Source organism: Phocoena phocoena, chromosome 1 (assembly GCF_963924675.1).
Source record: "Phocoena phocoena chromosome 1, mPhoPho1.1, whole genome shotgun sequence".
In the NCBI taxonomy this organism is placed as follows: domain Eukaryota; kingdom Metazoa; phylum Chordata; class Mammalia; order Artiodactyla; family Phocoenidae; genus Phocoena; species Phocoena phocoena.
Window position 1 is genome coordinate 165,973,898 of NC_089219.1, and position 26,775 is coordinate 166,000,672.

General features: G+C 49.7%; 1 protein-coding gene across 2 annotated transcripts in view; it reads left to right on the top strand.

Moving 5' to 3' along the window:
• Window positions 1-26,775, top strand: part of SUSD4 (sushi domain containing 4) — a 128,357-nt gene that overhangs the window by 96,321 nt on the left and 5,261 nt on the right. Inside the window, exons 4-6 of one of the 2 annotated variants that reach the window (XM_065884587.1) lie at window positions 1,944-2,132; window positions 25,417-25,422; window positions 26,193-26,384. In XM_065884587.1, the coding sequence (XP_065740659.1) occupies window positions 1,944-2,132; window positions 25,417-25,422; window positions 26,193-26,384 (387 nt within the window). The remainder of the gene's footprint in view (window positions 1-1,943; window positions 2,133-25,416; window positions 25,423-26,192; window positions 26,385-26,775) is intronic. The other variant, XM_065884595.1, reaches the window with a different exon arrangement.

The window sequence follows — 26,775 nt, forward strand, 5'->3', positions numbered from 1 at the left end:
TGTATTGTAATGTGTCAGAGAGTCATCTTAAGAGAGGAGTTCCGTCATCTGCTGCAGTGCCTGCGTGATACAGTTTGTGCTTGGTGATTGGAAGGGAAAGTAGGTTTTTCCATTATCTATTATTTACTTCACACACAATTAGTTCTCCCCGGGAAGAGCACAGCTCTGCAGGGTCATTATTCCCTCCAGTGAAGCTGCTGAAGCCAATAAGAAATTCACTATTCGCAGCAGATGCCACACCAGGTGGGCTGCTGTGCCACTGGGAATGTTCCACTGGGCTGCATAGGCTTCAGGACAAAAGGCAGCTACTGTTTTACAGAAGTAGGGATCGAGGCCTCACGCTCACTCGGACGGCACACAGTATCCTGTGCACGGTGCACAAACTCGCTACAGCACGTCTGCTCAAAGCCTGGTGCCACGGCAACGGCGCCCGGAAACCCGTAGCGGTGCAAATCCTCGAGCTCCACACGGACCCACTGAACCAGAAGCTCTGGGTGTGTGGGCCAGCAGTCTGTCCTACAAGCCCTCTCTGGGTTATTCTCAAGTTTGAGAACCACTGCGTTACATGTTACTTTCCTATTTCACCTAAAACACAATGGGATTTTCAAAACTTCCATTGCACTGCGTCAGGCAGGTGTCTGTTCCATTACCTGCTGCCGTGGAACCCAGTCTGCATCCTAACCTTCTCGAGCTGCCCACCACCACTGCTGAAACAGGAAATAGTCTCTCTTCCCTCTGTGGCACCTCAGTGGTTCTCAGCCCTGATGGCACTTTAAGATTATGTGGGGAGCTTTAAAAAAGGTAGGGGTGTCCAGGCTGGATACCTACCCGGGCACAGGTCTGGGCATTAGTGTTTTTAAAAATTTCCTCAGGTGAAAAGGGAAGCCTCCTACACTGTTGGTGGGAAGGCAAGTAGGTGGGGCCACTGTGGAAAACAGTATGGAGGTTCCTCAAAAAACTAAAAATAGAATTAACATATGACCTAGCAATCCCCCCCCCATGCATCTATCCGGACAAAACTTTAATTCAAAAAGATCCATGCACCCCAATGTTCATAGCAGCACTGTTTACAATAGCCAAGACATAGAAACAACCTAAATGTCCATCAACAGAGGAATGGATAAAGAAGATGTGGTACATATATACGATGGAATATTACTCAGCCATAAAAAAGAACGAAATAATGCCACTTGCAGCAACATGGATGCAACTAGAGATTATCATACTAAATGAAGTAAGTCAGACAGAGAAAGACAAATACCATATTATATCACTTATATGTGAAATCTAAAATATGACACAAATGAACCTATCTATGAAACAGAAACGGACATAGAGAACAGACTTGTGGTTGCCAAGGGGGAGGGGGTTGGGGGGAGGGATGGAGTGGGAGGTTGGGATTAGCAGATGTAAGTGATTATATACAGGATGGAGAAACAACAAGGTCCTACTGTATCACACTGGGAACTATATTCAGTATCCTGTGATAAACCATAATGGAAAATATAAAAAAGAATGCATGTATATATATGTATAACTGAATCACTTTGCTGTACAGCAGAAATTAGCACAACATTGTAAATCAACTATACTTCAATGAAAAATAAATTAATTAAAAACTTTCCTCAGGTGATTCTAACATGCAGTCAGGGCTGGAACCACCGGCTAGGGGTGTCCCGATCCACAGCTCCACCTCTCGTTACTGCTTCCCTACTCGTCTGACCCTCTCGATGCCACTTGCAACTATACAAGCAAATGCCTGCTTTAGAAATAGAATAGGTACACAGATAAGGAGGTCTGAGCATTTAAGACCAAGGTGTGCGGTCCTCAGAGGCCATGCCGCGTTTTCAGCGGGGGAAACCGAAAGACATATAGTGCTTTGTCTTTCAGGTGTACAAAGATGACCACGTGAGACACTTCCCTTTTTCTTTCCCGCGTCGCAGGCTGCCTGAGACCGCTCGCCTCTTCTAATGGCTATGTGAACATCTCCGAGTTCCAGACCTCCTTCCCAGTGGGAACTGTGATCTCCTATCACTGCTTTCCTGGATTCAAACTCGAGGGATCGGAGTATCTCGAGTGCTTACACAACCTTATCTGGTCGTCCAGCCCACCCCGGTGCCTTGCTCTGGAAGGTATCACATCTTATTCTTTTGGAAGTTGAATTTTGGCTTATTAAAGTGGATGTTTCAATAGGAGGTAAAGAGCTGAGATTATGGTCAGCAATAACTTCTGTTCCCTGAGTACACATTGCTCGCAGAGGCAGCGAGCCTGATCGTCTGCCACGAAGCAGTACTTACAACCAGACATAAAACTGGCTTTCCCCATTCTCAGGCTTAAAGGGGATGAAAGAGAAAAGTTTCAAGCATCAAAGGTTACACTGCAAAATATTGCAAAGTTAAATGAAATGTCTTCAAAAATTAATTTTCTCTGCACCAAATGAAAACAGATTGTATTATGGCATCACTAATCTCACCCCTTGTTTTATTGTTGTGTCAGTGTTTCCTCCTATTTCCATTCATTTTATGGCTTGGCTCTAAATGTTTTGCTGCAGGCACACACTTGGAAGCCTGAAACCAAGAGATCTTTCCTCCTTGTTTTTGTTAAATATATGTGATTATTTTTGAGTGTGGTTCACTAAAGACCACTAATCAGTAGTATGAAATGGTCGGGGTGGGAGGTGGTCAGAGCATCCACTGCTGGAATCAGGCCAGTGTCTATAAGGGTCCATAGAAACTTCTCCTAGGTAAGCTGGGCATACTGGCTCAGCCCTCACTTTAATTCAGGTCTTGAAATTATGATTATGCAGGGAACAAACACCGATTTACTTCTTGGCATCTGAATACAGTGGGCGGGAGGGGGGGGTCTATACGGGGAAAGAAAAAAATGAAAGGAAATCTCTAATCAAGAGCCCCTCCAAAGCCCATCTGCAGCTTTTCTTGGGAAACAAATCAAGACACAGTAGAACGTAGAAACGAGTCCTTACAAGCACCGTCTGCCTCCACGCGTGCACCTCAGTGTGGGACGAGGTCAGGTTAGGAGGTGTGTTATGGGGGCTGACAGCCAGAGGGATCAGAGGTGTCTCCTAAGGAAGACCATGGATTGGCTGGAGTCATGGAGCCTCGTTAGAGAGAAAGGAGGAAGGGGTGGAAGGGAGGGGAGCCTGGTGCTTGAAGGAGAGAGAATGCCAGCCGGGGCCGTCAGTGGTGCTCTTCTCCTAGGCTGGTAAGCGGAACCCCCGCTCGCCCCTACTTCCTACCCATCCTAAATCTCCTAGGGGGTCAGAGCCCACAGTAGAGGGAGGTAAAATACAGGACACCCAGTTAAATCTGAATCTCAGATAAATAGCAAATAATTTTTTAATGTGAACATGTCCTAAATATTGGATGGGACTTATTCATGGTCAACAAGTATTCTTTGCTTATCTGAACTTCAACTATAACTCAGTGTCCTGTATTTTCATTTGCCACATCTGGCAACCCTAGCCTAGAGGGATAAGGGTATCTCCTGTTTCCACTGGGAACAGCTTTTCTGCCGTCTGGACACCGCTGGCCAGCGTGGTGAGTGTGGGCTGCTGGTGAATGGGGGCTTTTCTGGTTCCTGGAGGTTTCTCCCTGCTCAGATAAGCAGAACTAGAGGACCTGTTAAAGGTATCATGTTACAATTATATCAATCTTAAATGCTATTTTCAAATCTTTTCAAATTCAGTTCAAACACCTTTCAAGCCATCATGTTCTAAGCTTCATTTTGAGGCTTTGAAAGCAGTTTTTCTGGAGCTTAGGGAATATAATGTGAATAGGCATAAAACAAAAATCTCACTTGAAGGGGCAGTGAGCTAAGGTTATGAACAGGAAGCCATGAGTGGCTTCTGATTGGCAATGAGTCTTGTGATTTAACACAAGTCCCTTTTTCTCTGCCAGCCTGGCCTGTGCCCGAAGGGGACGCTAAAAGTCCAGGTGACAGCTGCCTGTGACAAGAAGGCCACCTAATACCTTTTTGTCCTCCATTTAAAAAAAAATAATATTTACATCCTTATTTTAAATACATGTTCCTTTCAATTACCTGATGCAATTAGTTTGTGAGACCCTTAAATGCTACCCTGGCTAAAGGCACCAAAGACATGATTCTAAACTGAGAGAGGCAGAGAGGACTAACGGGTTTTTTGTCTCAAGACTTCATAGAAGCTGGGTTAAAATAAAAGGTAAGGATCCACGAACAAAAAGTATCCAGATGACACCTGGGTGCTGGTATTTCCTTAACTCTTACTTGAATAGTGTATCATCTTTTTCAAAGGCGGTGCCTTATTTATGCAAATTGTCAAATGGTATTCAACGTAGATGCGCTGTCCCGAGGGAATCTACCCACCCCTTTAATATATCACCCACGGTCTCCTCCATCCCCTCATTTTTTTTTCTGTCTTCCTGAGCACACAATTTGATTTTTCTTGATGGCAGAGTGAAAATTATCGCACTGTGCTGTGGAATCATGACAGTCTCGGGGGCTTTGAATAATATATTAGGGCGCTCTGACCCCTGATATGACTGGGTCTGGACAGCTGTGCCATGGAAGCCTTTCTCTGTGAGCTTTTTATCCCCTTCCCTTTCCTGTCTCCCTGTTAATCCGTCAATCCATCACGTGTCACGGTACCTGTCACTTCAGTTCCCTCCACCCCTCGAGCTCTTTTTTCTAACCTGCCACAAGCCTGGAGACAGAATCACCAGGATGGTCATGGAGGCGCTGTAGGGCATTGATTAGAGTGTGGGTTGGCATCAGACTGGCTGAGTTCACATCCTGAGTTTCCTACTTAATCAGTTTGACCTGGGGCAAGTCGCTTAGCTTCTATCAGCCTCTACTTCCTCATCTGTAGAATGCGGGAGATGACTGTACCTGTGGGACTGTGAGGGTCCAGTGTGATAACAAATGTAACACATTTAGTGAAGTGCCGGGTGCACAGTAGGTGGTCGATCAAGTGTCCATCATTATTAGTGCTATTAGACTTGTGTACGGAGTCACACTAAATGAGAATCTGGGCGTGGCTGTGTGAACAAAATACCCAGGCTTTTATGCATTTACACTGCAACATCGTGTTGGTTGTTCAGAGGAGATTTTGGTTACTTGCATACTTTTTTTTTTTTTTTTTTTTTTTGCGGTACGCGGGCCTCTCACTGTTGTGGCCTCTCCCGTTGCGGAGCACAGGCTCTGGATGCGCAGGCTCAGCGGCCAGGGCTCACGGGCCCAGCCGCTCCGCGGCATGTGGGATCTTCCCGGACTGGGGCACGAACCCACATCCCCGGCATCGGCAGGTGGACCCTCAACCACTGCGCCACCAGGGAAGCCCCGGTTACTTGCATACTTTTAACTGTGTTTGTATAAGATGAATCGCAGATAATGGGAGGAAGTACTGAACAATAGTAATGATTGCCAGTTATCTTGAGAGCTTACTATGTATCAGAATGTTTGACAAAGTATCTCATTTAGTCCTCCTATTGCCTTTGTGAGACAAGCACTACTTTTTTTTTTTTTTTTTATTTGGCTGCGCCGGGTCTTAGTTGCGGCACACGGGATCGTTTCTTTTAGTTGTGGCATGTGAACTCTTAGTTGCGGCATGTGGGATCTAGTTCCCTGACCAGGGATCAAACCCGGGCCCCCTGCATTGGGAGTGCGGAGTCTCAGCCACTGGACCACCAGGGAAGTCCCAGACAAGTACTATTTTTAATCCCATGTTACTGCTGAGCAAGCCCAGGTTTCTAGAGATTCAGTAACTCAGCCAAGGTCACACAGTTAGTAATTGGGGGGATGGGGACTCAAACAAGGGTCTTTGTCACTTGAAAGCTCATTTTCTTCATCACTAAGGTGCATTATGTAATTATGCGTGATCTGATTGGTTCTGATTTCTTTACAATTTGATATTTTTGTAGCCATTTTTTTAAAGCGTCAAAAAATTTAAAACAGTTATCACACAGGAAGGGATTTGTTCTTCTAGTCCAATTCTTCTCCCTGTAGAAATCCCAGCTGCAGGGGGCCGTGAGTCCGGGTGGCAGACAGCACTCCCCGCTGTCCCGCACGTGCCCGTGAGTCACCCGTTACAGCAGAGCCTCACTTCAGCCACTGGGCTGTGCGGGGACTGTGTCCCCTCTCGCAGACCGGACGACTGACACCTTGAAGGGTGGCGTGACTTGTCCACACTGCCAACCCTTGACCGTGGCTTCTTCCACTGCATGCTGTCTCCTCTCCCTAGTGGCATGGAGCAGGCTTTGCTGGCGCCAGTGTTGAGTGGCAGCTGTCACACTCAGTGTCAACAATTCCGTAACTGAGGCCTGGCTTCATGAAGGACTTTATAATCTGGAAGGAAAAACTCTGGCAGCCTCCCCAAAGGTGGCAAGAATTCCCAGGCCCAGTAGAAAGGTGTGGGTGATGTGTTTCAAGGGCCTGGGGCCGTGGCACCTGGCTTATTGAGTGGTATGACACCCGTCTTCTGTCTGTTTTCCCACAGCCAGGTTGTGTGGGGTAAAACACCTGAAATCACAAAATCTTGGACCACAGTGTTGGCTACGTCTTTTTAAAATACATGAATATATAAATTTGAGCCTGGAAGGAGCCCCATGGGTTTCCATGTGCTGGTCTTTCGCGCTGTGGGTCTGCGGGCTTTTCTTTATCTCTGTGTGTCTTCATGTTTTCCATTCTCAGGTCGTCTTCATCTCTGAGGCTTTCATTGCTCTCTCTTTCATACACACACACACACACACACACACACACACATGCATTGAATCCAAGAAATCTTTAAAAAAAAAAAAACCTTTGACAGTGAGTGTGGGCATTTTCTCATTTGTAAGTGCTAGGAACTCTGTTTACATCGTCAGCAGTGTTTATTGGACACCTGGTAGACACAGAGTGACACCGAGTTGGGCTCTGGGGAATTACAGAGAAAGAAAAGGACGTCATTCTTTACTTCGAAGACCTTCCAGTCTAATGGGGAGAACAAGATGACAAATCCCGTTACCTAGAGACTAGCGTCATCACAGACCGCACCGCGTATGCCCACAGCTACCTTAACCAAAGGGCACGTGCGTGCTTCTGCATTTGGAAAGAGGGAAAGGAAAGTTCTGGTAGGTGGTATCGCAATTGTAAAATGAAAATTTCTGTCTGGAGATCTATGAGTTTTTGCGTCTTTGCCCTGAAGGCCAAACAGAAGTGTGTTTTTTGTCTCTGCTTGGGCTTTGGGAAAAGAGAACGAATCTAAACATCTTACTCATTTGGAAGGACTGTGCATTTTGAAGTTCTGTAGAGCTCAGTAGCCAAGGCAACATGCCATAGTGTGTGTGAGGAGTGCCGGCCCAATGGTTTGAAGGTGGAATATAGGAGAATATTGAGGGGCATAAAAATAAGCAAACGAACCAAGCATGCAACAGACGGTTACAGGCAAGGCTGCAAAGGCACATGTCTAGGAAGTGGTACTAACTCCCCAGAATCCCATAGACACTGTGATGTTAGGGCTGCGAGGGATGCTGGCTACAGGTGGCTGCAGAAAAGGGCTCTTTGTCTGCATGGGGAAGAACCATGCAAAAGCCTTACGCGTCGGAACACTCCATTCACATTCAAGTTTTCAAATGTCCTGGAAGTAGTAACACGGGTGCTGGGTATCTGTTGACAGGAATTCCTGGGAGCCGGTTAACGACAGCAGAGTTCACATGACTGCATCTTTGAGGCAGGTAGCAAGGGCTGGGAGGACAGATGGTTGACGCCCAGAGTTGGGAGTTTTTAGTCCCTGGTTGTGACCTCCCCACTTAAAGATTCCTCTGTTTCCCAACCATTAAATTAGAGGGCTGGATCCTTTAACCAAAGGTCCTTCTTTCAAGAGCTTCTGGGGAAAAAGATGGGATCAGATCTAGAAAGGACCAGTCAAACATTTAGTGAGATTAGAGTTTAAAAAGAAAGAAACCCAAATCAGTGGTATATGCTATTTTAAATAAATGCCTGTGAGATTCATGTGTGCGTTCAGTAAAAATGTTTATGTTCGTATGCCAAGTATTTTGCAAGGCACGGAGGGTACAGAGGCAAACTAGTGACATGAGGTCTCTGCCCGCTGGGCTCACCCATCCCATGTGCAGTTCCTGAAAGTTCACTCTACACAGCTGGGACTCAGCTCATAATATTCCATTTCTAAGTTTCCAGGGCCTTTGGTGGTAGAGAAGATTGTTACCTACTCTGAGGCCGCCTGGAAGGGGTTCCCGAGGGGGTCTCTATGGTTTTGAAGGACCTGGGGAGGGTGAGCCGCTTTTTGCTGTGTTGGATTGTCTGCCACGTGGTGCCTGGGCTCCACTCCGAAGGTAGTGGGAACACGGGCTTCCCAGGAGGACCACACGCGTGGACCCCGGGGCCCAGGAGAGTTTGTTGTGCTTGTGTGTCTGCTTTTCCCAAACAGAGAAATAAATTGCTCCAGGAACCGTAGGGGCCTACGGTTTCATTTGCCATGACTGAGGCGGGGGCTTCCCCAATGCTGACCTTTCAACAGACTTTCTCAGCTTCGTGGCTGGCATTTCTCCCAGGAACAAGCAAACCTGACCTCATTAGAAGCTGAATATCCAAGACGTTTTGTTTCTAAATCCAACCAGTCCCCAAACTCAGAATGCCCAAAGTAATTCCCAGACCCCCATCCCTTCCCATCCATTTCACTGCTCACATGGTCAGAGATGGAAGCTTAATCAGGTTCAGACACAATTACAAGGAAAGGCAGCAGCGGGATTTCCTAAGAGCCTACGAGTGCCCAGGGGTCCTTTTAGGTCTGCATCCTTATATAAGAAAAGAAGGAAAAATAAGAAACTGAAAAACCCTGTTTGGTCAAATGTGAAATTACTTGAAAGGTTCCAATTTGGGATCAAAACTCAGAGCCAGTTTGGACGGGGTGGGTTCCCAGCTCCTGAGTGGCCTTTTCATTGTGCTTTGTTGCCTAGTCAAAACTCGTTTCTGGTACAAGAAGCGCCCAGAGGCAAAGGCACCGGCAGGGGTCTCTCTCCAGGAGCCCTGCCTTCGCACAGAAGCGCCTCGGGACTTTAAATGAATCCTGTGTAGGAACAAGAAAGAGAGAGGAAGAACCCGGGCCTCCTCAGAAAAGACCTGCCCAGCGTCTTATCCTTGGCAGATAACACTCAAGGGGATAATCACAGCCCACCCTGTGCCAAGGTGGTTCCCATTTTACAAAAGGAAAATACGAAGCACAGAAAGGAGTCCAGGCCTGGTCCGAGGAAGGTTGCTGTAAATTATTGTCCGTGGTGAGGTCACGTGTCGCTGTGTCATCCCCTAAACCAGAGTCGTGTCCCTCCTGCTGCCACGTCTCACCGGACAAGCGAGGTCTCTCGCGCCTTCCTGCCCAGCCATCCTCGACCACAGAGTGGCCAACTGGACCTCTTCATTAGCTGGAAACTTCTGTATTGAATCTTAAGTCAGTCAAGGGAAATGACAGAACCAAGTCACAGCGGGATTTATTGGTGCTGATTTGGGACCATTGATCGTAGAATTCAGAGCTTAGAAAGCCTTAGACATCACCGGTTTACCTTTCCCCCACCCTACGCACTGCACCCTGGCACTCCCTTTGCAGAAATGAATCAGCAGTGCTGGAGATGAGTGGATGTGTGCGAGGTCTCGGGGCCTGGGGGTGCCAGCGAGGTTCCCACCCCTGTAACCCGGCTCTGGCGCCACCGGACTGCCTCTATGGGGGCGGGGTGGGGGGCTTCCTCACTTACATTCTTGAACAGGGAGAAGCAGGTCAGAAGTTTATCTTCTTGGGAGCAACTCCAAGGTAGAGAGCACCGCGTTCCTCCCTGCATTCCCCTGGCACGTGGTATATGTACTCATCAATGTGTAGCTATTGTAACTAAAGCCTCCTTTGACTCCTTTGACTGTTGGTGGATGTCTGCTCCATGCCAGGCCCTGTGGAGGCACCTTTAGCCCATGATCTCTCATCCTAATAAGCGTCATGAGAAGTAAGTGTGGTGCCAATGGCAGATGAGGAAACTGAGGCTCAGAGAGTCTCCCCGCTTTCTCAAGGTCACCCTGCTCACAAGCGGTGCAGCAGGGGGCCCCCTGAGCCCACGCTTTCTACCCACACTGCTCTTCCAGGCGCTCCTAGGACCCAGATTACCTGCTGGAGATTAGGGCCTGGCCTCTAATCCTATCTCTGGTGCTTGCAGAGAGTTCATTTTGTTGGATGGGAAGGGAGTGAGTGGCAAGAGCTGATTTCTGAGGCTCTTTCGTAGCCGCCATGTTCCCTGACTCTGCTCCGAACCAGAGCACACCGATCCAGAGAGGCCATCCTGTCCTCCGCTGGCTCTGGGAGCAAAGCAAAGGGAGAGTCTCTCCCCTGGACGACTCCTGACAGTTTCCCGGAGGTGCGTATTCAGTCAACCCATGAGCCTTCACCACCAGTAGGCAACTGGCAGGGAGAGGAAATAGATGTTTGTTGGGGGTCATCTTGGCACCGGGCACTTCACTTGCCTTTTATTCGCTTTAAAACAACTCCAGGGATTATTATGCCCCTCTTCGCTGACAGTCAGCAGGCTGGTAACATGGCCTCGGGGAGTAAACTGCAGAGCCAGGATTCAAAAGATTCAAAAGATCCAGCCCTGACCTGACTCCCCAGCTGTGCTTCTTCTCCTGCCCCTGCTGGCTGCTGCGAGAGAGGCCAGGTCCCTGCCTTCTGAATCATCTCTCAGCTGCCGGTGGGCCACTTTTGTCTCTTCTGATGTTCCCTATAACCTGGATTTTTATCATGTAAGAGATTTTAGAGGGAAGAGGAGGATACACTATATGATTTGACCCAAGCTGCACTGCGTATAATGTTGGACAACATGGGAACTTTCCCTTCCTCCCTCCCTTCTCCCACTTCCTTCCTTCTTTCCTTCCTCCCCTCCTTCCCTCTCTCCCTCCCTCCTTCCCAGTTAGGACTCTGGTACCAACCAGAGATGTACTAGATGCTGTGGGGCTATTGCTATTAGGAATTCATGTCCTGCTCACCAAAAGCGGAGTGATAATAGCAGCGACCCACTGGTCACGCACAGCCACCCAGGCCTCCCAGCATTCAGAGGAGACCAGCTGGCCAGGACCAGGGTCTCCATCAGTCTCTCCTGGGCTCTCAACCTTCCTGCAGACTCAGCCGTGATCCTGCCAGCAGCTGAATCCAAATGAAATGGAGTCAGCAGACAATGAAGAAAGGAACAGTGAATGTTCTTTTTTCTCTCTTGTTTACTCAGTGTAGCAGTGGGGCCTCTATATGGGAAGAGGGAGAGAGGGCTTCTTTATCTGCTTATCTGACCCTATACCCTTCCCTTTCCTTCTCTTCCAAATGTAAGAGGATTATACAAGGCTAGGAAATACTTGGCCAGGTGGTTTTGTCCTGTCCTCAAGGCTCTGAGACCCCGGGGGTCCCTAGGAAGCCAGCAGGGTCCAAGGTAGCTTTGTTCCAGCTGCCCCCCCCCTCCATGGCACTGTTTTACATACTTGCATCTCGTGTTCCCACTTAAGATTTATTTGAAGAAAGAGCTTCCCAGTGTAAAGTATGAAAATCATTCATCTAATTCCGCCTCCTTAGAAACTTGAGACCAGAGAAATGAAGTGATTTGCCAGGTCACAGCAGAATTCCCCCATCTCCTCAGACTCCCAGCCTGTTCAAGTATGTGAGTCGATGGCTAATTTCAAACCCTCATTAGGCACCCAACTTCCATCAGTCAAAGTCTTACGGGATTTCCCCATCTTATTCTCAAAAACAAAAGACTCTTCAGTTCCCTGAAGACAGATGTGTTCCCTGGGCCTGGAAAAGAGGAAATCTCAGGTCGTCCCCCTGTCATGTGTCAGTGGCGTTGGCTAGGGAGAAGCCCTGTCTGAAGCAACGTGGAGGTCGCTTTGTGAACTGAAAATGTCTTCTGCCATCTTGGCACACGTGTCAGGGCATCACATCCTCTCCTGTTCTGTTTCCTGGCAATGAACATTCCTGTGTCCGGCACTGTTTGTATCACAGCTACCTTGCCTGTGACCCTCATGGGGTTTTTTCTTAGAAGAAAATGCAAACTAGCAAGCAGCCTGGTTAAGTTATTGTTCACAAGCAATAGTAAATTATTCTAATACTATTTCCATGTGCTGTTCGTACATTACAGCAGAGTGATGACCAGAACATGGCCACCTGCGTGTCATAGCAGCATTTCTGAGGGATCACTGTCCTTAATCCTCCTCTCTCTCTTTTCTTTATGCAATACGTAATTGCCGCTGTAGCACTTCCTCTTCTCGGGCACACGTCTCTCTCGTATTCAAGAGTAGATTGTGCTGTGGCATCGAGAAGCTTCATGATTCTTTTCTTTTCTTTTTTTTCTTTTCTTTTTTTTTCTATATTGAATCCAGAAACATTAAGAAATCCTAAGAAAACCAAGAGACCTAGTTCCTAGTTTTCAAGTGGAACCAAGTCCTCAGGCTTCCCAGCTACTACACTATAGGCTCTTATTCTCTTGAGTTGTATGACTCCTGATCTGATAGATGGCCCTGGACTCACCCTCAGCCTCTCCCTCCAGGCCTGCTCTTTGCCAGCCGTAGCCCCTCGGCAAGCTCTGCCCACCACCTTGCTTTCCTTTTAACCTCCTTGGAAACATGTAGCCATCAACCCTCCAACTCTCCTAGGATCATCATTTTTTTTTTTTTTTAACCTCATTGAGTTGCAGAGATTTTACACTGACATCAAATAAGATAACTGATTCCTTTTCCCACCAAAGGTGAGCAAAGGTGGCAGAGTTCTGGACTGGTTTCTCTCACCAAATCAAGGAAAGAAGAGAACACCAACGGGGGACTTGGCTAACCGCCGCCCCCCGCCCCAATGTACTGTCACGTTCAGAGATGGGATCCCACCAGATGGGCTCGGACCCAACTTCTCCCAAGGCCCCTCCCCCTCAGCTCTCACCCGGGCGGGCAGCCTGTCCTGGAGCAGATTCAGGCCCCAGGGGGACACAGTGGATCTGAAGCCAGGCACCATCACTCATGTTTTTATGGAAACGTCTCCTGGTTGCAAGGCACAGGGGTGGGGTTGAATCTGCGGAAACGGAATAAATCGGAAGCCCCCTCATGCTGGCTCTGTCGAAACCCTGTGTCAGATTGTGTCCGTAGGGATGCTGCAAATTTTCTGCAGTGGAAGCCACTGGTATAAAACGAGACTCCTACACGCAAGCGTCTCCTGGGGTCAGTGTTCTGAATTAGTCTGAATTCCAAACCTTCCATGGCAGAGAGATCTGAGGTCTTTCACCCCTTTTTTGCGGGCCAGGCTGGATTCGAGGGGACAAGGGCGTGGGGACCAATCCCTTTCAGCCACCGCGTTCATGGTTCTCACCAAAACCTATTTCTGCTTTGCATTGTAGTCTCCTCATATTTTTGCAAAGCTCACAGGCGTGCAAGCAGAGGTCTTCATTTTGTGATGTTTAAATGTCAGGTCAGTGAAAGGAACGCACAGCTAAGAAACTGCAAAGCTGCGGCCAGTGGTTTGAGCCAGTGGGTATGCCGAGAGGGTGACTTTGTCACGCTCAGAAAATAGATGGCTTGTACAAAAGGGAAAATCTCAGTGTTTTTCCTTAAACTCTAGAATATCTTCTCCATTCCTGCTCCAGGCAGGATTTATTTCCTTCTTTCCTCTCTGGAAAGTTAGATGACTTGTATTTCATGGTAATAAAACCTCTTGCAATCAGGTGCAACCCAGAAGGTAATAAATCCCTTCAGTCACTCCCTGCCTTTTACAGATCGAGAGTCACCAGGAAGTATTTGGCAGAGTGGTTTGGGGGTCATTCCTCCCCAGTTCCCACCCCCAGCCCCACTTTTCTTTTTCCTTCTTTCTTTTTTGTTTGGCCGAGCTGCTCTGCTTTCAGGATCTTAGTTCCCTGACCAGGGATTGAACCCACACCCTCAGCGGTGAAAGCACCAAGTCCTAACCACTGGACCGCCAGGGAATTCCTGCAACCCCACTTTTCTTCACAAGCAGTTACCAGAGTTCCTTTTTTTGTGTTACACGGGCCTCTCACTGCCGTGGCCTCTCCCGTCGCGGAGCACAGGCTCCGGACGCACAGGCTCAGCGGCCATGGCTCACAGGCCTAGCTGCTCCACGGCATGTGGGATCTTCCTGGACCAGGGCACGAACCCGCATCCCCTGTATCGGCAGGTGGACTCCCAACCACTGCACCACCAGGGAAGCCCCCAGAGTTCCCTTTTTGCCCTAAAGTGATTAGAAGTCTGGGATGATAGGCAGGTAAAATCTTCACACCTGTCTGTGTCCATCTTGGTGTCTTGCATCATTCTTTTTTTTTTGTTAGAACCTATAACGTAATATCTGTGTTCACAATCATTTTCTCTTTCTGTACAGGAGGATTTTTTGTTGTTTGGGGTTTTGTTTTTGCAAAAAGATGGTGCCCGACTCTAAATTGTGCCCAGATTTCTGTAAAGTCAAAGCGCTTAGCGGAGGTGGCCCTTCATCTGATCGTTCCTCTTCCTCCCAGTACCTGGGGCTCCTGCCGAAAAGTCTAGGACTTTGCTCACATGCTGGCCAGTTTGTTCTTCAATGGATGAGAACCTAATGCATTTTCTAACGCCATCTCTTCCACTCATGGGAAGGGAGGTAACAGGTCCAGGTATTAAGGTGGTGGAAACAGCTGGAATTTTAAAGAAGCCAGTTACACTGGATTTCAGATTTTAAAACTAGTCCTTAGCTCAGGAGATCACAGGCAAACAACTGTGCCGACATCAATCTGTATTTTCATGCCATAAATATCTTATTCCAAGGGAAATTTTTTTGAATTGGGAAGAAAAGTAAATTTATAGGAAGCTAGGAAGTTAAGAGTTCTAGAGACAACCATGACTAAAATTGCATGTAAGAGGACCCTTACTCTCCCATACTACTTGACCTTTTCAAAGATCCTGTGGTCCTTGGAGTTAACTGTGAGTGACTCTCTACTGTCCCCAAAGCACAAGGCTCCCAACGTGGTTTCTGCCGTCACTACCCAAAGAGAAGAATGGTATCTCCCCAAGGAGCTCTAAAGGTTCCAGCCCTGGGATGCTGTCCTGCATTGCTTTTATTCCACTCCATCCACTAAAGCATAACTCATGAAATAACCACTTTCATGTAAAACGATTCTTTTTTTTTTACTTCACTTTGAGGAAATCTTGGTGTCTAGTTATTTCAGTGAGACATTCTGACATTAGCCGGGAAACCCTCCTGTTCTAGCCGGTTGCTTCCCTGTGGACCTGGCCCAAGCGCTTGGCCACTTCCTCCCAGGCCAAGGATAGACTCATGCTGTACTCGTTTCCCAGCACTGCTGGAACAAAGTACCACAGGCTGGTGACTTAAAATATAATTAATGTCTTCTCTCATGGTTCTGGGGGCTAGAAGTCCAAAATCCAAGTGTTGACAGGACCATGTTCCTTCGGAGACTCACCTTCCTTCTAGAGGTGGCCTTGGCATTCCTTGGCTTATAGCTACACCATTCCGGTCTCTGCCTCTGTCATCATGGGGTGTTTTCCCTATGAGTCTGTGTCTTCGCATGGCTATCTTCCTTATGTGTGTCTCTTCTCCTATTATAAGGATACCTATCATATTGGATCATTGGATCAAGGGCCCACCCTACTATAATATGACCTCATCTTAACTTTTACATCTGCAATACACCCAGTTTCCAAGTGAAGTCATATTCACAGGTAACCTGGGGTTAGGACTTCGCCGGAACTTTTGGGGGAACACAACACAACCCATACCATGTGCTCCCCTTGCCTTGGCTTGAGAAGAAGCAGATGCTTCTTGTGTCTTCCTTGTACCTCTTGTGTCAGGTTTAGAGGACCGTCTTCAAAGCTTCCCAAACCGCAGCTGGCCAGCATCCTTGGACTCCACCCACAGCCCTGTCCTAAGCTCACTCTCCTCTGGCCCTGTCCACAGCATCCTGCTGATGCCCGCAAGTGGAACAGGAATGTTCTGTGTCCATCAGGCTTCCCCCATCTTGCCTTTCTTCTCTCTCGAGAGGCTCCAAGGCTTTTCCAAACTCTAACCCCACCGTGCACAGCCCACATCTTAGCAGATCAAGAAACCCATTCTGTCACATCTGGTCCCTGGGTGGCCCACACTCCCTTCTGCCTGTGCACACGTAAAACGCTACAGCAAGGCTCAGGGAGAGAGCATAGCTTCAGAGTAAGCTTCACTTAAGGTCAAATCCTAGGTCTTCTATTTATTTGACCTTGGACAAGTAACTTCACTTCCTTGAGCCTCGATTCCCTTCTCTGTATACATGAGGCCATAACAACATCTGCTCTGCAAAATTGTGGTTAGGATGAAGTGGAACAGTGTGTGGCGTGTATGCTGCTCTTATGGTAGGGACTTGTTCAAAGTTGTCATTGGCCTTTCTGCTTGCATTTTCTCTCATTGGCTCATAATATAGCTACTACATACATAATATAGTTACTAATAATAGTAGCTATCTGTTTATCGGGCATCTGTTTTTGTGTCAGACACTGTGCTTGATTTACAGCTATTATTTCCAATTTTTATAAAATCTCTGCAGTGTGGGTGTTGCTACTCTTTTGCAGGTGATGGAAACTAAAACTACCTCCGAAAGAGGTTAAATGAAGTGCCCAAGGTCACATAGCTCCAAGGTATTTGAGCCAAGATTTGAACCCAAGAAAATGCTCTTTGCACTATGTAAAGTTGCCTGTAGGCAACTTCCATTAATCCACTGATGTTATGTCTTCCTGGCTTTTCTCACACTCTCTCCTTTCCTGCTCCTCTAACTGACTTTTCCCCTTTTTCCTTTTTTCATTGTCCATGACTTCTAAGCCAGTAGTTTTCAAATACATTCAGATGTCAGAAAAGCATGGTACTTTTCACAGAATAGCGAGTTTTTTCTTTTCTTATTTATTTTTTTTTTTTTTGCAGAACATTAAGGAATACTGTGTAAGCCTTAGAAGCACTTTTGCTAGCAGAAAACATAGCTATGTATTTTCTATGTACAGTATGGGACCATACACATAAGTGTACACATACACATACACGCATGCTCTCACACTCAGCTAGGAATAAAGCATAACCACTTGCTTTCCATTATCATGAACTTAGTACTCAATGATTTATTCCCTCATCTGCTAGGATTTGCTAACAGATAAGATTGAGAAGGCACAGCAAATTTAAGAAAACATTTATGGGAGAAGAATTTGAGGTTCGGAACATCAATGCGTTACGTATTAATATGAGTGTGGCACCTTGGTTCAGTTTGTGTGGAAGGAACTTAAGAATTGCTGGAATCCACCGGCAACATTTATATTCAGCGTGCTCTCGTGGGGAAGGGTTTGCCGAGTGCAGGGAAAGGCAGGAGACACCTGCTCTAAATGCTCCCTTCCCTGTGGGCTTTCTGTGTTAACTTGTGGGACACACACCTTTTTCATCTTGAGCCCCCGATTTATCTCCCTTTCAAAAAATTAAGATGCCCCAAGTACCATCAGGCATTCCATCTGTGGGAATCCTATTCGAGAAGATGTTCACAGGCATCCGAACACTTTGACACCACAGATGTCTTGTGATTTATTTTCACATCGTGGTGAGTGAGGCTGTACCGGGCTTAGCCCCCGGTGCTTGAGTCACTACAAAGAAGGAAGGACACCTCACTGGTACCCAGAAACACGTGTCAGAGTAAATCACGGTTTTACACCTGCTCCCTCACCTGTGTGCTCCTCTGCGGCTTCACTGTGTCTCCGAAACTAGGCACACTTTGGATTTCTTATGTGAAGCCGTATTTTTTTTTTTTTTTGCACTGAAGTTTCAGAGTCGTCATCAGATGCATCGTGTGTTCCTTCAGGAACACCCTAATGTGGTGACTCCCAGACGGAAAGCAGATCAGAGCCCCTCCCTCAGGGCTGCTGGGTAATATTGATCTTAACTTTGATCTGTCAGCACATCTCCAAGCACGTCAACACCGTGCTCCATCAGGCCTGGAAATAAGCAAAGGCCCAGCCTTGTCATCATTTGCTTCCATGGGTGGACACATTTATTGGCCTTCCGTGTTGTTACAGCAAAACAAAAGTGGAAAATGTTATGTGCTGTACAATGTTTATTGATTTTCCCTGAGCCGAAAGCAAGGTTTTGGACGTAGCCTTGGAAACAGCTATGATTTGGGCATGGAGGGTGCCAGACAGCTTCCTGGCATCGTCACCCAAACTTAGATCAGCCTGGGGACAGCCGGTGGGCGCAGCGGCAGTTTAATTATTAGAAGCTGGCAGAACTCCTGAAGGCAGAGTTTTGGCTGGTTCTGTACGTGTACAGAGCAGCGCCCATGCTCTTGGTTCCTGAGAGGTGCTCGGATATCACGCTGCTGGTATTGAGATGATGCCTTTGGACCTGAGACCCAGACTTGCTGGCTTTCCCACCACCTCCCCGTGCTCTGCCAGGCCAGCTGAGGGCCAGATTCTGGCATGAAGAGCGAGTTTTCTCTCCTTGTCACCGCTGAGCTCAGCTACAAAGCTTCATCGTGGTCTGGGGCAGCGCTTCTCAGACTGGACCGTGTGTGTGAGTCACCTGGGAATCTTACTAAAATGAAGTTCCTGATTCAGTAGGACTTGCATGTGGCTTGAGATTATGCATTTCCAACAAGCTCCCGGCTGATCCCAAAGCTGCTGGTCCATGGACAGCAGTGAAGGGCCTCGTGGAAGGGAAAGACTCTGACCAGAAACCGTGGCAACTTAACTCTCACGCTCGCTCCACTGGATGTTGTAAGCCTTCCATCCCAGCAGGTGGAGAATGGAGGGAGATTCATCTCCCCAGCTCTCAAGTCTGACCACCTAGGAGAATCACCTGGGGAGCGTCAGCGACCTGGCCACACCCAGGACCCCACCCAAGACCAGGTAGGCAAAGCTCCCCAGGTGACGCTGATGTGCAGGGTTGAAGGACCACTGACTTAAATCACCAAGATGCTCCTCAGATGTTAACATGGTAGGGAGGGTGGGTGCCTGTCCTGGGAGCAGTGAACTACAGGAAAGCGAGTGCTTTGCTGATCCACACTGTAGAGCATAGACCCACTCCTGGGAGGAGGTTCCCAAAAAGGTATAGTGGCTCAAACCAAACCGAAGTTTATTTTCCCGTGTGGAATTAGTGAGTGTGGGTCAGCCAGTGCCTCCTCTCCACCGAGTCATTCAGGGGCCAGTGGAGCCTCTGCTGTTTTCAAGGTGCAGCTTCTAAGGTCCTCTTGGGAGGCTGTCTCATTCTAGAAGCTTGGAAGAATTCCGTGCATCGGGCCTGGAGGAGTATTTATCACTTCTGCTCACATTTCATTGACCAGAACTTAGAGGAACAAGGGACACTGGGCAATGCCGACAGCTCTGTGCCCAGAAAGAAGAGAGGAACGGGATTGTGGGAGCAGCCAGCAGCCTCCAGCACCAGCCCTGTGGGGTGGATCTGGGCACACAGACTCAAGAGCCAGCTCCTTCCTACACGGGGACCACCCAGGGGGCTGCATGAAGCTTTGGAAGACTAAGAATGGAAACACACAATCCAAATACCTGGGCTCATGGCTCAGAAGGATTAAAAAAATAATTATTGGTGGTAATGTCTTACATTCTCCTGTCACCCCCAAAATAATTTCTGTGAATGTTCACGAAGCACACCGACTATTTTTAGACCTTGTTTTCCTCTTCTGGACGTAATGAAATGTATAAATGGGAGAAGGACTGTGGTAAGTGATGTATAATCCTCAGCTCCAAGCTCCTCCCTGAGCAATGGCTTCACCTCATACTGCCTTCAGAGAGTGCGAACCTACAGACGGCAAGTCCCCCATGTCTCCATCACCCTGGCTTCGATCCCCTCGTCCCTGGTTCCAGCTCTAATTCCTCCCTCCGGCCTCCTGCTGCTCCTGTCAAAGGCCAGTCTGTCCACTGATGTGCATATAGGATCACAGCTCCTTTCACCTTCATAATGACCTTGCATTCCTTCTCCCACCCAGCATCACCAGCCTTGTCCTCCATGTTGGTCTGCTCCCGTAGAGGACATATAAACAAGGTCCGGGGCTCCTGGGGGGTGGGGGGTGGGCAGGATCCCCCGGGCCTCCAGCTGCCCCCTTGGCTGTTTTCCTTTAGCAAACCTCTCTGAGTCTCCATGTCCTACCCCGCCCACTCCTCAGATCACACTGCCCCTCTTCCACCGGCCACTCACCACTCTTCTGAAATTGCTTGCCTCAAGGTCACCGGTGATTTCCAATCATTCTCAGCTTGCTGGGAACTACTGCCCCCTGCTCGGAACAGTTTCCTGTCTCAGCTTCCTTGGTCCATCCCAGTCTGCTCGGCCAGTCTCTTTCACTCTTGCAACTGATTTCTCAGCCTTTGGATGGGGACCCCTCCTCTTTTCTCTCTACCCTCTCTCCCTAGGTGAGTTCACCTGGTCTCATGGGCACCGCGTGGCTTGCAGGACCTCAGTTCCCCGACCAGGGATTGAACCTGGGCTATGGCAGTGAAAGCCCAGAATCCTGACCGCTAGGCAACCGGGGAACTCCCCGATGCCTGAGTTCTTTACTGACCCCAGGTGCTTTCTCCTGCTGCCTGATGAATACTTGGATGACTGTCTCACTGGCAGCCCAGACTCTCACTACCTCTCCCTTCCCACCAAACAAACAAGCAAACCAAAAACTGATGTGGTGAAATGGCATGACCATCTGCCTGGGTGCTAATGGCAGAAATCTGGGGGTCATCCTTGGTTCTTCCCATGGCCCCCAAATTCCATCTCTCAGCAAATCCTATTGTAGAAACAGATAGTTCTAAATAGGTCCCATCACTCTCCTACTTACCATGTCACTGCCACTGTCCTGGTCCAAGCCACCATCCTCTCTCACCTGGCTGTGGCAGCAGCCACCTGACAGCCTCCCCACCTCCATCCCTGCTTCCTAGCCTCCACAGAGCAGCTAGAGCTTCCTTGTGAAAACAGGTCTATACCGGCTCTTTACAGCGTCCCTGACACCGTGGGTAAAATCTCAACTTCCGGCCACGGGGCCCATGGCGCTGCCTACACACTGCCCTGGCTGCCTCTGCACCCTCCCGTGTGCAGCCCCTCCCCTCTCTGGTCACACACGGCCACCACCCCCTCCTCCCTTCATGCCTCCAGCTTGCCCTCACGTGCGTCATCCCCTCTGCCCGGGATGTTCCTCCCCACATGTCCCTCGACCACCTGTCCTAGATCAGGGCCCTTGTCCTTGTCTGATCTGGCGTCTGGGGTATCCTCAGTTTCTCCGGCTTCGGGTGCACACAGCCGCTGTCCTCTGACCCGTCTCCATCACAGGGGGAGTGATGTGGTCTGGCCTTTTTAAAGCTTTTGCATCCCTGGTTCTTTAATCCCCTGCCAGGACCAACTTACATTTTGGATCTTCTTGTGCCTAAAAGAACATCTGGCTCCCTTTGGTCCCAGTCACCTTCCAGGCCTCTCGGGAGGTGGGGGCAGGTCGCCCAGGCCACCTCCTATGTGTGAGAGTTGATGGTGTTTTTCAACAGAGAGAGGACAAGTCCTCACCCAGACACATCAATATTCATTTGTTTACTTATCATCTGTCTTTAGTAAGCCCCAGGAGGGTGGGATCAATGCATTATCTAGTTTCAGTGGTTGTCCAAAAACTATGTGTTAAGTAAATGAATTAAGAAATGAACAGGGCTTCCTTGGTGGCACAGTGGTTGGGAATCCGCCTGCCAATGCAGGGGACACGGGTTCAAGCCCTGGTCCGGGAAGATCCCACATGCTGTGGGGCAACTAAGCCCGTGTGCCACAACTACTGAGCCTGCGCTCTAGAGTCCGCAAGCCACAGCTACTGAAGCCCATGTGCCTAGAGCCCGTGCTCCACAAGAGAAGCCACTGCAACGCGAAGCCCGCGCACCACAGCGAAGAGTAGCCCCCACTCGCCACAACTAGAGAAAACCCATGTGCAGCAACGAAGACCCAACGCAGCCATAAATAAATACATAATTTTTTTAAAAAGTTATTAAAAAATAAAATAAGCTTCCCAAATTTATAATTAACACTTTGATTGTCTGTTCCTTCCAAGTTTAAAGAACACTCCCGACCCTCTACCCGTACCAGGATGCACGGGTGAGGGGGGGGTTTCCTTGAGCAAAGCTAATGGCCGGCCAGGTGCAATCACTAGAAACACTGCAAAGTGCGAAGATAAATGTTTCCACTTAGGGGACAAATGCATCTCTATTAGAAACCGATTATGACAGTCTCAGAAGGAAAGCCTCTACCGTGGGTGGTTTTTATCTGGCCTCTGAGAAAACCTGCCAGTGAGATGCTTCCAGATTCCCTCCAGGAACGTTTGGGGCCGGCCTGGTGCAATCCACGTATCCTGATTGTACAGCACGGGCACTCAGCAAGTTCAGGCACCAGTAAGTACTAAGCGCTGTTATTTATTAAGTGCCTACTGCATTCCAGGCTTTTGTGTTCCGTACGTTACATACACTTTCTAATCCTCGCGACAACCCGAGGAGTTAGGAGTTGTTGCCCTGACTACACGAACGAGGAAGCTAAACCCCCCAGAAGTTAAACAAGCTGCCTAACACCATGCCCCCAACTCAGCGAGGTATAGAGCTGGGATTTGAACATGAATTTGGGGCCCTCCATGCCCGTGCCAGGCTGCACACGCTGTACCACCCCCCTCCCTTGTCAAATGCAGGGTCCGGTCAGCCCAGGCCTTCCTTAGCACATCAGGGACCACCTGCCTCAGGGTTAAGGCAATGATTTGAACAGTCCTCTATCCTCCAAGTGAGGAAAAATGCTGCTGAAAACTGTCAGGTTTTCATCTGGGGCCAGATGAAGACTATAGCCTGGGAGACAGGCTCTCAGATGGCTCTGAGGAACTGCTCCGAAGAGGTGGGAGGAGGACGGTACACATGTGATTTTGGTGACGGGGGATACATACAGTCAAGCTCACATCTTGGCAGAAGGCTGCAGCTCGTCACAAGGAGACGTCTCCATGACTGGTTTTAGTGCTTTTCTGGATATCAGAAGATGCAAGAAATAGGGCTCATGAAATCTTCTCCTGAAAATCTCTAACTGTCTGAAGGCCTGTTCTGCCAGCTTTTCCCAGAGCACAGAGCGCCTCATTCCTGATCTCCACCCTGAACTCCTTTCACCGGGTGTTGAAGGTCAGCAACTCCAGTGGCTTAGTGACTTCATTCTTGTAGAACCAGGTGGAGAATGCCGATTTTTAGTCGGCATAACAAACTTGCATGTATATATTTACAGGGCTTCTTCGGACCTCTCATGACGTTCTCTGGGCCTTGAAAATGCTCTGGCGATTTTCTCACCCTGTGGGGACTCCCGGGGATTTGTCTGGAGGGCAGCTAGGAGGAGAGTCCTGCCGCTCTTGACCATGGAAAGGACCTACTCTCGCAGCAAAGGTCCAGCCTCCCGTGAGCCGCTGCAGTGCTGGGGGGCACTCATGGGAGGTGCAGAGGAGGGGGGGACCCCCTGTGGCCACATGAGCCCAGAAGCCCTGGAGGCCTCCAGAGTGGCAGATATTCCTGTCAGGTTGGCCGCACAGCAGACATCGAACCTCCCCTTCACTCTGGAAGGCAGGGCCTCCTTCAGCCCAGGAAGGTGGCTCTGAGAGCCCAGTGGCCTCCCTCACTGGGCAGGGAGCCGGACACTTCCTTCCCTGTGCCCTTCACAGAGGGGCCTTTGGGGAAGGAGGGGCCCTTGCTGCAAACCCCTGCTGGCATCCCAGGACAAGTTCAATGCTGCTGGTACCTTTTCTCTCTCCCTCCTTCTCGTCCTTCCCTTCCCTTTCCTCTCCTGCTGTCTTGATCACCTACTGGGGATGCTCATGGAACACCCTGGAGGGAGTGGATTTGGCAGGAGCCCCAGTTTGTGGAACTAGAAATGCATTGGGTGACGGGACTCCGTGGCCCTGGGCAGCTCTGTGGAGGGCATGCATCTGCTGGGACGGGAGATGCCCTGGGCTGGTGGAAAGCCAGAGCTCCGGTCCCGACTCTACCAGTGTCTACCTGTGGGACCCGAGGCGCAGTCACCTGCCAGCCGCCATTCATGGAGAACGCTCTGGGCCCGTGGACCTCAGACCCAGTCCTGGCCCTTCCCCTGCACCACCACCCCCCCGGTCCGCTAGCTCCCCGCTGGCTTTGTCCAGAGGGAGTGAGGGCAGGTGCCTCGCTGCCCCAGGGCATCTCCAGCAGTGCCTGAGTTTCCGCGGCCTCCATCTCCCACAGGATCACCTCCGTGGCTCCAACTTCCACGGGGGCCCGGCCACTAGGACACCTTCATCCCACCCGCCCAGGGGCAGTAGTGGCTTCCCCGCTGCTGCTCATCTCAGGGGCCTCATCATCCACGTAGGTTTTTCCATCACCTGCGGAAGCAGTTGCCTCATTACGACCCCTCTCTGTAGATGCCCGGTTCCTGGTTATCCCTGACCGCCCACTTACATCACGTCAGCTCGGAACTGAGGCCTGGCCAGCCTTGCCCAGAATACCCTCAGATGCTCCCATTTTACAGATGAGGCCACTGAAGCTCGGAGGTGAGAAGCGACTTGTTCAGGGTCATCTGGCTGGTAAGGAGCTGAGCCAGAACTCAGCCCGAGCTCCTACCCACTCCTCCAGCTGCTCCTGGAGACCTTGACCTCTCTCAATTTTATTTATTTATTTATTTTTGCGGTACGCGGGCCTCTCACTGCTGTGGCCTCTCCCGTAGCAGAGCACAGGCTCCGGACGCGCAGGCTCAGCGGCCATAGCTCACGGGCCCAGCCGCTCCGCGGCACGCGGGATCCTCCCGGACCGGGGCACGAACCCGCGTCCCCTGCATCGGCAGGCGGACTCCCGACCACTGCGCCCCCAGGGAAGCCCTACCTTGACCTCTCTGAGTTTCTGTTTCCCTGACTCTGAAAAGAGCCAGCAAGATCTGCCTCGTGGCATTGTTCGCAGGATGAGAGAGTCTGTAAAGAGCCTCTTGGCCCCAAGCCGTGGCACACCCCCATCGGGTGGGCCCATCTTGCTGACCAGCCCCAGTGCCCAGGTTGCTGCCAGATGAGAGCTCCCGACATACATTCCAGCGGCCCGTGTGGGGCAGGCAGCTCCCTGCACATGTGGCTGCGTGGGGAGAGCTCTGAGGCCTGCCTGTGAGTCTCCACTGCCCAGGGCTTGGGTACCCCTGGGAAGAGGCTCAGAAGTTAACTCTCTCCCTTTTTTGGTCAAAGCTCGTAGCGGTTTCCACAGGTGTGGGTTTGAAGCTGGCCTCGGTAGTCTGCGCTTTGATTGTTGCTTGAGGAGTGTTTAAGGGCAGTTCTGAGGCCTCGTCCAGGAAAGAGGGCTGTTTGTGGGAATCAGTGAACAAGCACGGAACTCCACGAAAACCACCTTTCTGGACCCAAAGACAGAACCATTCTTACCTGACAGCCCAGAGTTCGGGTTCAAGAGAGGCAGCCGAAAACAACTTTTTCTTCCCCTAAAATCATAGAATATGAGGGTCAGAGAAACCATAAAACATGATCAAGGGTAGAATAAACTTCCATTTTACAGAGGAGAAAATCAAGGCTTAAAGTTGGTTAAGTGACCTCTGTAAGGTCACGTGGCATATTGGTGGCAAACCAGGCCCGGGCCCCGAGGCTCCTCCGTGCTGGCCAGGGGGCCTATGACTGGGAGGCTGTGGCCTGGGCCTGCACGGAGCCAGCATTGGCCAAACCCCAGGAGGGCATCTGAGGATCAGGCTAGGCACACCCAGGGATTTGGATGGTCCCAAATTTCTCCCATAGCCACAGGAACAGGCTCGGGATAGCTGTTCCTTTCAGCGAAGATTTTGTCCATAAATATCTCAGTTGTATTTACTAGGTTGTCCGGCACGTAATAGCATGCCTTATTAATAGAGCAGCTTAACGCTGTCTAGTGAGTAGACGTACTCTTTGCGGTGTAAAACAAACCTCTCCTTTACGATGTACTTTATAACGCCCCGTGACAGCGGCAATGCTCAGAATCTTACTGCAGGCTGCCGTCTGACCTCACGGGAAGGGACAGACGAAGGGACTGTCTCGGGGACAGCTCATCATCACCAGTCCGATGATTCACGTATCAGTGCATCTCTGAGGGATGTGTTCTCCGAGCTCAGTCTCTGCTTTGAGGGTCCAGACAGGCTAAGCATATGGTTCTGAAACTCTTATTCTCCCCCACTGCCCAAGTCTGCCCGCTGCCTCCCATGGTGAGTCACGGAGATTTCATCTGCCACCCGCGGCCATGTGAGCGCTACAGCCACGGGACCGTGGTGGAGTTTTACTGCGATCCCGGCTACAGCCTCACCAGTGACTACAAATACATCACCTGCCAGTACGGGGAGTGGTTTCCTTCCTATCAAGTCTACTGCATCAAGTCAGGTAAGCACGTCGAGGGCGTCCCTGGATGGTCCAGGTTCAGACTACTCACAGTGGCGGGTGGCTGTGTCCTGAGCCCCGTCCCTCCTCCCACACACCCTCCCCCGTCATACGCGGTGTTAGGGACGGGATACAGAAACTCATCTTTGTGGATACATGTGGCTGATACTTCCAAACCCTGTTCGGAGGGTCAGGAGTATTAACCCGCCCATGCCCATGTTACAAGGCTGACCCTCTGAACGGGTCCCTAGACCCCTAGCATCCATGGAAGGACCCGGCCTCTGTGCACTCTGTCTTCTCCCAGCCTTGCCCCCTTCCACTGACAGGGACACAGGCCCATGGGTGTGACCCAAGCGATGCATGACTCAGCCTTTCTCTTCCACTCCCAAGATGC